Raw genomic sequence first — 12,288 nt, 5'->3', positions numbered from 1 at the left:
TGATAGAGAGAGACTGAGATTCTTCCTCTCAATTATGTCCAGTTTTCAGAAGGCTCAAGTTCTAGCCTTGTTTTAGGCATGAGCCCACCTGGGTGATCTTGGATCAGCCAATCTCTCTTAGTACTAGAAATAAAGCAATGGCAAACCACTTTCAAAAATCTTGTCAAGGAAACTGCAGGGTCTAGTCCAGAGTTGCCAGGAATCAGCCCTGACTTGAAGGCACACAAACACACATTTAGCATAGCGAGTCTGCAAGCGTGTTTATATATTTAATTTTGCTTACAGCTTCCCACATCCTACATTTAGATAGCCTAAACTCCCTTTGTTTTCTTCAATAAGTCATTTCTCGGACTTGAACTGGACTTTGGTTGCCTCGTAAATTGCCTCAGTTAATAGAAGAAACAAGGAAGTTTGAGTCTCTGGGAAATTAAGACCAAAGGACAGTTAACTTCCAGATGAGTTGGTGGAATCGTAACAATGGCAACTCTGGCCATTGCCACCATTTTGTATGTTGTAGCGCATCCCTACAATATCACAGCTTATATATTTAAGCCAGTTCTAGATTTTGAGGGAATCCTAGTAAATGTTGATTAGCAATCTTCCCTGGGCCAGCCCCCAGTTCCCTGGCCCCGTGTTCATCTGTCCTTGCAGCTTTCATCCCACATGGCTTGCAAACAGGGAGAGAGAACAAAGATGAAGGCAGTGATGGGAGTCAAATAATTTAACAACCGGTTCTCTACCCTAATGACTAGCTGGGTAGGCGTGGCTTGGTGGTCATGTGACTGGGCGGGTGTGGCCAACTCAGTGTCACTCACTTCGATGGACACTTTGCCTTAGTTGTTACAATATAGTAAGGGTTAACCCGAGAGGCAGTTTCTGTAAGCAGGGCAATAAAGATTAGGCTAGAAACAACACCAGAATGTTTCCTTCCTTCCTTCCTTATCCTTATCCTTATCAGATTAGCCGTGTAAAGGTGAAAAAGGTGAAAAAACCAAAATGCGATTTCTTCCAATAACCGGTTTTCCGAACTACTTAGAAAGTTAACAACCGGTTCTCCCGAATATGTGCGAACTGGCTGAATCCCACCACTGGATGAAGGGAAGGAGTGATAGATAATTGGTGTATTCATCCCTAAAGGTCATAAAGCTTTCATTTCCAAATTGCAGCAGTCCAGAGGGGAAGCCATGCTGGAATACTATAGCAAAAAATTAAAAACTTTATTCCAACATGAATCCATTTATTGGAGCGTAAGAGTTTGAGGGGCAAATGCATAAAGCAGCTGCCATAAGTGATCTTAAGTAAAAGGTGAATGATTTATACAATTTGAAGAGAAATTACAATATATAATCCACAGATTAGATCAATAAATTAAATTATTGCTACTTTTATAACTGTATGATCGCACATATTATTTTAATATATTTATGAGCCTCACTTAACAGAAACCAATAGTCCTTTTCCTTTAATCACTCTGCATTTAAAATACAGTAGCTATTAATTTATCAACTTTAGGTATTTGATGAAGCCACTTCATCAATTCCCAGATTACGCCAGAATGCTTTTCTTATTTTTCTGGTAGAAAAATATTCAACATTATTAGACAACTACTATTTCTTATATGTAATAGTTGAGTGTAATAAAATCCTATGAAACCCACTCAGTAGATTGAACTGGAAGCATGTCTATCTCTGCTCCCACCTGGTGGCATGTCAGGGAAAACAGGAAATTAAAAAAAGAAAGTAAAAAGGCCAGGGATGACACCTACTAAGGAATTATTAGAGGGTTTAAAAGGATAATAGAACAGATTGAAGACTATCCTTTAGTCAAAAAGAAAAGCAGAGAAACGGGCAATGCCTACTTAGGTAAATCGAAAGACAGTTTGAGGAAGCTTTTACATTGCCTGTTTCTGGATGCAAGTAACAGCTTTTAAAATACAGGGGCCCAGGAAGAAACGCTTCCAGATTCTTTCATTAGAATGGGGGTGACTGGTTACTCAGCCATTCAAGTATTTCAGTATTTTTCAATATTTCAGAAGATCTGCCTTTTATTCACAAAGAAGCCTAGCTTCCTTCATGGTTAAGGAAACCTACATTTTGGTTTATTTGTGGGTGAAAATGTCTATGCTTCTTTAGAAGTGTTCCAAAGATGTGGATATGTAAATGTATGGAAAAATAGGTGGGGTGTTACATTTGACCAGAGAAAACATCAAGACTTCACTGGTTCAACAAATTAAGTCCTGAAAACTATGGCTCCCTGACAAAAATACCTTCTGTATTGAAAAGCTGTATTAAAAACAAGAGACCCAGATCAAAACAGAGCCTTCATTCTGTTATTCAATAGTTGGATAAAAGTGTCAAATCCAGTCTAAACATCTGGCTGATTGTGCAACCAACCATCATTTTTAAAAAAATTCCCTTCAGAGAAGTTTGAAAAGAAAAGTGAGGCAACATCATTCTACCTGTCTGCAATGCCTCCGCAAGCCTCTGCAATGCTCCAGCTGCTCAGCGAAGTGTCGCGCAGGCGCCGTACGCACCATGCACATGCGCGGAAGCGCCAAAGGCTTAATGGGCAGGTAAGGAGCTTGGGCTGGTGGGCCCTCCAGAGCACCATACCAGAACAGTGCCCGGTGCTCTGATACACCCATACCGGGGCGTACCTCCTGCAACCCACCATTGCATCAAGAGGAAAATACCCCATGAAAAATAGCGGAGGTAGTTATAGATATCACCTCAAGGCTGTGGTCTTTATCATGGGTATGGCTTCTGGTTGCAGTCTTTTGTATCCAGCGAAGTCTCTCAGACTGTCCCTCAACATAGCACCAATGGCACATGGGCACGCTCTGAGCTCAAAAGTCTTATTGCCTCACCACTCACCACCTGATCTGCATTCTTGCCATGGCATACCAAAGAATGGACATGTGTTGTTTCTTTTTTAAAAAAATAGACAAATAGTTGTATTTCTTCTCCAATCAATGATGCAGCAGCTATTTTGGCAGGCTTTTTGTCAGCAATGAGAGGAAAGCTTTCATCTTAATGCTTTCAGCCAGAGGGATGGCAATTAGGCAACTTACGCCTTACTTTCCTTTCAAAAGTGCAGAAGCCCATTCACTATTTCGTCTGAGACAGAGGTGGAATTAAAATGACTCATGTAAAAAATGTAATTCACTGGGAAACACAAAGTAGCAGGTATATGTGATCGGTTTCCTATGTGATTACATTCCCTTACTTCATGGGAGGGTGCTGATTGCACCAATTTCTGAAGTACAGCCATTATTGAGCGTATTTTCTTTGCTATCATCTTTGTGTACTTTCTCACACAGGGTTACACCTCCTAAATTAACTGCAGAACCCTGAAAACTGCCTTGTATTAATCCCAGAGCTCACTTTTATTCTTTATATCCCTCCCCAGATAGAACCAATGGTTTTTTTTAACCACTTAGGGCCAGAAATTCTAAATATAGAGCTGTGGTAAAAATGAAATTCTGCACATGAGATTGGGCTACCTTTTTACCAGGGAAAACTTCAATATCCCCATGGAAGTGAATGAACTGTGATAATAGGATGCAAGTCTCCTACACTCTGCTGATTTATAACTCAAAGCAATGTAGTATATTTGTTTGTAAAATCCTATTGATTTTTCAGTTTCTATTTTGAAATAGAATCTTGAGAATGTCAGTTGGTCTTATCTGAACTGCATGTCTCGAAGGTGGCGTGGGAGTAGTCACAGCTGGGTATTAACACGGCCCATTTGCCTGGAGACTGAGGTAAATCTTGAGGCCACACCTCTGCTCCTCCTCCTGACTCCCCCAGATTAACTGATGGTCTGGTCGAAGAGATGCCTGGGAAGGAAGGGAACAGGAACACACACACACACACACCTCCCTTCCCGGTCCCTGACTGACCAGAACTACTCAGGCTCCTAAGCGCAGAGCACACCTAACGGGTGGGAAGTGACTACTCCCACGCTACCTTTGAGACATGTAGTTCAGGTAAGACCAACTGACAGTCTCCGAAGTGGGGCGTGGGAGGAGTCACAGCTGGGACATACCAAAGCTAGATGTCCATGGGAGGGATCATTGGGCCTGAGTCCCCCCGAGAATCCAGGACTCCCTGCAGAATCCTCCTCCTGAAGGCAGCCTCCACGGAGGTGTAGGAATCCAGCCGGTAGTGTCTGATGAATGGCGAGGGCGACGACCAGGCAGCTGCTCTGCAGATCTCCTCGATGGGTGCCTGGCTAGCTCAGGCCACGGAGATGGCCGCACTGCTGGTGGAGTGCACGGTGATGCCCTCTGGTATCTGGAGCCCTTGTGACTCATAGGCCTTGGAGATGGCCAGTCTGATCCATCTGCTGATGGTGACAGGGGAGACCTTAGCTCCTTGGGTTGAAGGTTGGAAGGAGACGAAGAGTGCCTCCAACCGCCTGAAGGCCGCCGTGCGTTTCAGATATATGTGCAGGGCCCTTCTTACGTCGAGGTGGTGCCAGGACTTTTCCCTTCTCCTGGAGGGGTCTGGACAGACATCCGGGAGAACTATCTCCTGATCCCTATGGAAGGGAGAGTTGATCTTGGGCATGAAGGCAGGGCCGAGTCTGAGGGTGACCAGGTTGTTGTGGAAGGACCAGAGATCCACCCTGCTGGAGAGAGCGTTAAGCTCAGACACCCTCCTGGCCGATGTGATCGCTACCAGGAAGACCATCTTGAGAGTCAGGAACTGTAGGCTCACCTCCCTCAGGGGCTCTAAAGGTGCCTCCAGCAGTGCCTGGAGCACCGTGGGGAGGTCCCAGGTGGGAAAGCGGTGGACCACCGGGGGCCAAAGGTTAGCTGCCACTCTGAGGAATCGCCTTATGACTGGGTGCTGGGACATGGATCGGGAGCCTGCCTCCCCCCCCAAAAAAACTGCGGCTAAGGCTGAGACCTGCCTCCTGAGTGTACTGTGGGCCAACCCCTTCTATAGGCCATCCTGAAGGAAGTCCAGTACCTGGGGCATGGAGGCCGAGGTCGGGTTTATCCCTGCAGCCCAGCACCAGGTCACAAAGGTGGCCCAGGACATGTTGTAGATGCGAGTGGGGGAATCCCTTCTGGAAACCTCAATAGTCCTGATGAAGTGGGCTTCCCTTAGCTGCTCCCGCTCAAGCGCCAGGCGGTCAGATGGAGCCACTCTGGATCTGGGTGTTCCAGAGTCCCCTGGTGCAGAGCCACCTCCCTCTCTGGGATTCTCCAGTGGAATAGCTTCGACATGTGCACCAGGTCTGTGAACCAGGGGCGATGGGGCCAATAGGGGCCACTAGGACGACCTCTGCCCTCTCTACTAGCTTCCTGAGGACCCTGGGGAGGGGAAGGGGAGGGAAGGCGTAGAGGAGGCCCGCCAGCCATCTGCAGCATAGGGCGTCGGTGTCCACTGCTCCTCGAGACGGGAACTTTGAGATGAATCTCAGCAGCTGGGTGTTTGACAGGGAGGCGAAGAGATCCACTGTCGGCTGACTGAATCTCTGGCAGATCTGTTCAAAGATTCTGGGATGAAGCTTCCACTCCCCGTTGTTCACTGTCTCTCTGCTGAGCCAGTCTGACTGTTGGTTCTCTACCCCGGAGATGTGCTCCACCCGGATCGATCAGAGATTCTGTTCCGCCCAGCTCCCCAGCTGAAGAGCTTCGTTGCGTAGCGCGTTGGAGTGCATGCCTCCCTGCTTTTTCACGTGTGCCTTGGCCACCACGTTGTCCATCAGGACCAGGATATGCTGACCAGAGACTGTTGCCTTGAAGTCTTGAAGGGCTAGGTGGATCGCTCTGAGGCAGTTGATGTTCTTCCGCAGGTCCGTTGGGGTCCAGCGGCCCTGCACTAGCTGGGAACAGAGTGAGTCTTGCGAATCTCCTGAATCAGCTGAACAATGCTGTCCCTACGCTCCTGTGAGAGAAAAACTTTGCAGGTCACTAAGTCAATGATGGTCCCTAAGTGTTGGAGCCTGGTGGAGGGGGCCTGAAGGCTCTTCTCAAGGTTAATTGAGAACCCTAGGGACCTCAGAGTGCTGATTTGTGATGCCCAGATCCACCTCAACCCTGGCAGCTGACTTGGCCAGGATGAGAATATTATCTAGGTAGCAATGTAGTCGGACTGGGATGGAATGGAGGTGCCCCGCTGCTGCGGCCAATACCTTGGTGAAGATTCTGGGGGCCGATGCTAACCCAAAGGGAAGGACCCTGTATTGGTAGTGAGTACTCTCGTGAGAGAATCTGAGGAACCTACGGTGCTCGGGGGCGATCATGATGTGTAGGTAGGCCTCCGTGAGGTCTATGGAGGCTAGGAAGTCCCCTTGTCGGATACCTTCCAGGATGGACTTGAGGGAGGCATCTTGAACCTGCGGTAGACCAGTCTAGAGTTCAGAAACTTGAGGTCCAAGATGGCCCTCCACTTCCCCGAACCTTTGGGAACTAAACTTCCTTCTCTACCTGGGGCCTGTGGAAGGTCCCCTTCTTGTCCCCCCCTGCTCGTGCAAGGGGTGGCAGCAGCTTGGGTGGGCTCTGGGATGCTGTCCAGGTCTGCAGTGGCCTTGGCCTTGCGTAACAAGGAACTAAACAAGGTGGGAGGGAAGAGCTCTGTGATATTGGGTGCCTCAGGGACCTGGGAGTCCTCGTCTTCCAAGAACCCAAGATCCTTCTGCTCTTCCTCTTCTAAACCTGACTGGCGGTGGAGGGTGAAGGTGACCTGGACTCTCTGGAGACGGGACCCGCATTGGTCTAGATGTCCTTTTGGGATCCCACGGGAAGACCTTCTCCTGGAACTGGTGCTTCATCCCGGTGGTAATCCCTTGCGCGATGGCTCTGGCTAAAACATCCTGAAAGCTTTCAGGAAGCTCTGGATAAACCGAGGGAAGGTCAGGGAGTTGCAATGTTGTCCCTGGGGCTGGCGATTGTGGCGCTAGACGATGCCTGGTGGGACTAGAGGCTCTGCGGCTGAAGGGATCCCCCGTGCCCCTGAGGGGTGTGCAGGCAATAGAGGGGGTGATAGGGAGCTGTGCCCTCTGCTAGACCCTTGGGGTGATCCCAGGGATTCATGCTGGGCCTCCTCCAGTGTGGAAAGCCTGCGAGGGGAGCGGGATCTGGAAGAAGTGCTGATGGTGTCTCTAGCCCTCCTCCTGGTAACCCCGGTGGTCCGCACCTCCCTGCTAGGCATCTCCTTCCTTGCAGCCTTAGAGGTGCTCTTCTTGGAGGTAGACCTCCCCCTGGTGACTGGGGGAACCCCCCTGGAGGTCCCCTCACCCAGATCCAAATCCCATGGGGATCTAGGGCCAGCCGCTCCCCTGCTCCTCGTGGCCTCTGCCATAATCCTTTTTCACGATTACACTCACCACCTCGCTCCTGTTGTGCCGGCCTTGGCTTGACTGTGCGTCCTGCGCCTTTAAGGGTTCCGCACACCTCCCAAGTGAGTTGCTGATCCGCAGTGCGATTGCCGGTCCACCGCCAAACAGCTGGGGCCTCCCCGGATTACTGGCGGAGCACAGGCCCAAGGAACTCCCTCCTGGGGTTCTGGCGGTAGCTTCTGAGCACCCGCGGTGTCCGTAACCAGGCACATCGACCACACACTCCACTCACGTGCTCTTCTCAAGATGGCCACAGTCCAAGATGGCAACCACTGAACATGCGGTCCGAATCTGCTGGCTCCGATCGGTTGTCTTCTGCTGTCCCTCAGGGCTTCCTGCGATCCTCTGCCGGCTGTGACTCCTCGGGGATTGCGACGAGCGTCTGCAGCTCGCGGCCTGGAGCCTCCCCCCCGTGACTGCCCAGCTGCTCAGAGGCTCTCCACTTGCGCAGCACCACCTGAGCAAAGCTAGCAATTGGCGCGAGTGAGGAGAGGTGGTCAGAAGTTGAAAGGTAAGAAGTCTTCAAATCGAAGGGAGAGTCAGGAAAGTACTCCTTCTGGGCCGAAAACTGAGGTTAATCTGGGGAGTCAGGAGGAGCAGTGTTGCCTCAAGCTTTACCTCAGTCTCCAGGCAAATGGGCCGTGTTAATACCCAGCTGTGACTCCTCCCACGCCCCACTTCGGAGACTGTCTTCATCTCCAAAATTTCCGGCTTGGCCAACTGGCAGAGGTAGGAGGAGGGGAGGGGATAGTTTTGCACACATGCCACTTTCACAAATGCAACTTTACACACACATGCACACACACAACCTCTCTTCTGTGGCCCATTTATGAATAGGCCGTGGTCCAGCACAGGGTTGCAGCCTGGGGGTTGATGACCCCTGCTTTAGAAGATTTCAATGGCTGTCTTGTTTACAAATTAATGTGTGCAGAAGTGAAAAATGGGGCAGAAAGTATGAAAGCTGTTGAACAAGAATTTCAGCAAGTACATGGATCATGTTTAAACATCTGTAGAGATTCTCAGTCATCCAGGTCATGGTTGTCCCAAGTGCTTTTTTAGGAGGCAACTAGACTTTCTTGTTTTTTTCTTTTGAAGAAGTTTCGCTTCTCATCCTAGAAGCTTCTTCAGCTCTGGCAGGATGGTGGGAAATCATGTTTAAATTATAAAAGTAGGTGTTGCAATAAACTGAACCGGCAATGAACCACATTATTTAGGTTGCAAATGAGTGTCCTATTTTGTCTTTTTAACAGCGCAAAAGAACGTGCATTCTGCTGCCACTGATTTTCTGCATTAGATGAATATACCGTAAAGGTTTAATCTTTGTAAATTTCAAGCAAAAAGCTTGCTTTGGAAGTATGAACCTTTTTCTTAAAAATAGGCATGTATTGTTCACTTGTGATGTACTGAGTCCAAGGAGTCAAGCAGTTAAAAATTCAAATGAATGTTTTCAGTAAAAAAACATTAAGAATAATATTTTATTAGAAATAGTTTGTCTTGTGGCAGCAAATTTGCTTTTCAAATATTCTGTACATCTTTTCTTTTTATGTATGTTGTGTGCTCGATTTCTTGAAGATATTTTTCTGGTAGAAACTTGATCAATACCTCTGTTTTACCTCTGAACAATATACTGAGGAAGCTCAACAGCTGCAATACGGGGGGGGGGGGGGACACGACCCCAAACATGTCTAACCACACCTCTCCCCCCACCCCCAATGGAAGCCTAATGCAAGACATAATAGCTACTATATTTCAGTAGCAGAAAATGAATGTCGAAAAAATCGCTGTTGGGAAGGAAAAGTTCAAAACATTCTAATTTAAATTATGCCGGCTGTCTAAGCGCTTCACTCTTTGCAAACTCTCACAATGGAATATTGACTCAAGAGTTGGCCTATTCTTTAAAAGTTTTTGTCCAAATGTTGATGTTCATACCGAACCAGTCAGAGAATAGCCATAGTGTATGTGTCTTGTAGTGAAAGAACAATTGTTGGTACTCTGAATTGACTTGGATGGAAAGAAAACAAGGCAATATTTTTGTTAGTGGAACATTTGTACATTCTTTAATGTATTGTTACACAGTCTAAATAAACAATGGAAAATAAATGACACAGAGGAAGGGAAGGCAGTTTCCTTATTAGCTATGTTTATTATGCCACGGCTTAAGCCGTTCTGTACAGAAAGCACCCAGCTGCTTTAAAGCTACTTGTTTTACACTGGATTTTTTTTTTAAAAAAAAGAGTTTTAAAATGAGCTAGAAATGGTCCTATGGTGGCAAGGGGGGGGGGCAACTGGCAGAGCCGTTCCCCCACTATGCTACATAGCATGGAAAGGGAGAAGGAAGCAGAAAGCAGTGGTCGCCCAGGGGAACAAGATCCTGCCATGCCACTGCTCCCACCAGCAATATTTACAGCCAGGAATAACTGGAATGTACAGGGTACAAGGAGGTAGGGTATACAAAGCAAAATCAGACTGCTGGGCCAAAAGTCTTCATGAGAAACAAAAGTATTTTATATTAACTTAGTACCTTTTATGCCAAAGTGAAGCCCTCGTATCTGTGATTGCCTCAAGATCCTATAGTACCACAGGGGCAAAACGTGTGACATTGATGAAAACATAAGATTGGTCAAAGGCAGCCTTAGGTAAGATCCAGGGGTGACAAAAGAGGGTCAGGTATAAAAATACAAGAGTGGCTCAAAATACTCTGGAGACTAGAAAGTCGCCAGGACTATTGCTAGCATTAGGAGAAAGAACTCGGGAGATGGAGGGGGGGACTGGAAGATGGGGAGTGCAGCAGAATTTAAGATGAATAAATTAACCTGGAATGTGACGAAGTGCCGAGTTTGAGGATGGAGCTGTGGGGCTTAGATCCCTGTGTGACAGAGGCAAGGTTGTGACTCGATCCTCTGGACGGCAGTGCCAGTGAGCTAATGCTGCGTACCCAGTACACAAATACCTTGAGCAGAGTCCCATCCCAACACGGTGGGAGGGGAGGTGGCTGCTCAGCCCAAGAGACAAAACCATTCCAAGGAAGAACAAGGGATATAATTCTCTCTCTTCCTTACAGCCCTAGACCCGGAGGAAGAAGAATGGCACGCAACAGGATCTGATACCGAATACATTGTAAAAAAACAAAAAAAAGCTTAAGAGTTAAATGCAAGGTTTATACAAAAAGATCTCTTGTAAAAAAAAAAAGTTCCCCAAAAAACTAGTTGACGAGACAACATGGGAGGGGAAGAAAGGGCCGGCCTGAGTTCCATGGCAGTGTGGGAATGATGAGGCCATCCTTTCCTCTCCTCCATCAGGCATTATTTTTTCTTAAAAAAACTTTTTACACTTTAGTTTTTTCTTATAAAAACACAATTATGAGAACCCCAAGGCTGGCACAGGCCCCAATGGGGGCCACGGAGGGACCTAGGCCTCTGGGATGTGTTTCACAACAAGGGCCTCATGCGAACACCTGCATTTTAGCGGAGGGCTCTGCCGAAGGAAGCTGGGTGTGGCTTGGCCCTAATACAGTTGGGCTGGGTGTGGATTCAGACCAGTCAGACAAGGAATGTGGAGAGGGACTGCTCCATTGCTCTGGGGATTCTGGCGAAGGAGTCAGGTAGGGGTGCTCACTGGGAGGGTGAAGGAAGTGCTTGGGTGTTGCGTCCTGCCCCTGCGTATAACTGTGCTGCGATGGTGGGGTTGGATAATCCTCTACCCCTGCTGCCTTCAGGTATGGTGGGGGCCCTCCGCGTGGTGGTGCCACCTGACCCTGGCCCTCTTGGGGTGAGACAGGTTGGTTACTGCGCACAGCAGCTGGTGGCGGAGGCATTGGCTGGGGAGCTTCCTTGGCCTGGGCTGGAGCTGGGTTGGGCAAGCCCTGAGAGCTGTGCCCCATGGCCATGTGGTTGGGCAGAAGCAATCCTGGTGGGAAAGCTTGGCCAGGCTGGTGCAGGTTGGGATGGGAAGCAGCAGGGTGGACTACCCCTATGATGGGTTGGCACTGAGAAGTGGGAACACGGGCACGCCACTCAAAAGGCATGGCCACAGGGCCCACCATGCCTAGACTGAGCCCCATGCGGCCAGGTGGCACAGAGAGGCGGTTCATGGAAAGCAGAGTGCCATCTCCTAGGTCACTAAGGCGTGCCAGGCTGACAGCAAAGGGTGGGTCCATCATGCCATGGACCATAGGGGTAGAGGGCACTGACAGCGAGGCATTGGCGGTGTGAAAGACCCCAGGTGAGGCCGGGTTAGGCACATAGGGAGAGTCCAATGAGTCGACTGGAGACAGGGTGACAGAGCTCTCCAGGAGAGAGCCTTGACACTCCAAATTGAGCTTCTTGGCACGCGCCTTGGCCTCTTTGCTCTCCCGTGCCAGGCTGGCACTGCTTCCTGCTGTCACATTCTTTGTGCTAGGCCGACGGCTCTTCTTGCCCTGTGGAGTGGGCTTCAGGCTAGGTAAGAAGCTATTGGGAGGGCACATGAGAGGAGAGAGAGAGTGACCACCAGGCAGGACTCCCTGTGGGCTGCGCACAGTGTTGTAGTCATCCAAAAGTCGAACAATATCATGGTGCAAGCGCTCCTGAGCCACATCACGTGGCAGTCGATCCATATGGTCAGTGATCTCACGGTTGGCAAAGTGATCCAGTAGAATTTTGGCTGCCTCATAACTGCCCTCCCGAGCTGCTAGAAACAGTGGGGTTTCCTCCTGTTGCAGAGAAGGCAAATTCATGACCACATTCAACAAACAGTTTGACATTCTCAGAGGGCCAGAATTCCCTGCTAAATATTGCCAACAGTCCCTGAAGGCATTGTTGAAATGGCCAATTTAAATCAATAGCAGTGAGTGACTGTACAAATCACTCTCTCCTCAATACTCCCATATACATTCAAGACCAACTCATTCTAAAGGAAATCTCCAGGTCAAATGGGAATATATTTTCAAGTGTATCA

At 48.6% G+C, this 12,288-nt stretch overlaps 1 protein-coding gene across 2 annotated transcripts in view; it reads right to left on the bottom strand.

The window, feature by feature from the left end:
• Positions 1-9,381: 9,381 nt before the first annotated feature.
• NOTCH3 (notch receptor 3) overlaps positions 9,382-12,288 on the bottom strand; it is an 83,186-nt gene continuing 80,279 nt past the window's right edge. For both annotated transcript variants that reach the window (XM_081966999.1, XM_081967000.1), the window contains exon 34: positions 9,382-12,043. In XM_081966999.1, the coding sequence (XP_081823125.1) occupies positions 10,796-12,043 (1,248 nt within the window). In that variant the 3' untranslated portion in view covers positions 9,382-10,795. The remainder of the gene's footprint in view (positions 12,044-12,288) is intronic.

The sequence above is a fragment of the Natrix helvetica genome (genome assembly GCF_964273705.1).
Source record: "Natrix helvetica genome assembly, chromosome: 1".
In the NCBI taxonomy this organism is placed as follows: domain Eukaryota; kingdom Metazoa; phylum Chordata; class Lepidosauria; order Squamata; family Natricidae; genus Natrix; species Natrix helvetica.
Note: the sequence above shows the minus strand (reverse complement) of the source record. Positions and strands in the feature narration are given on the sequence as shown.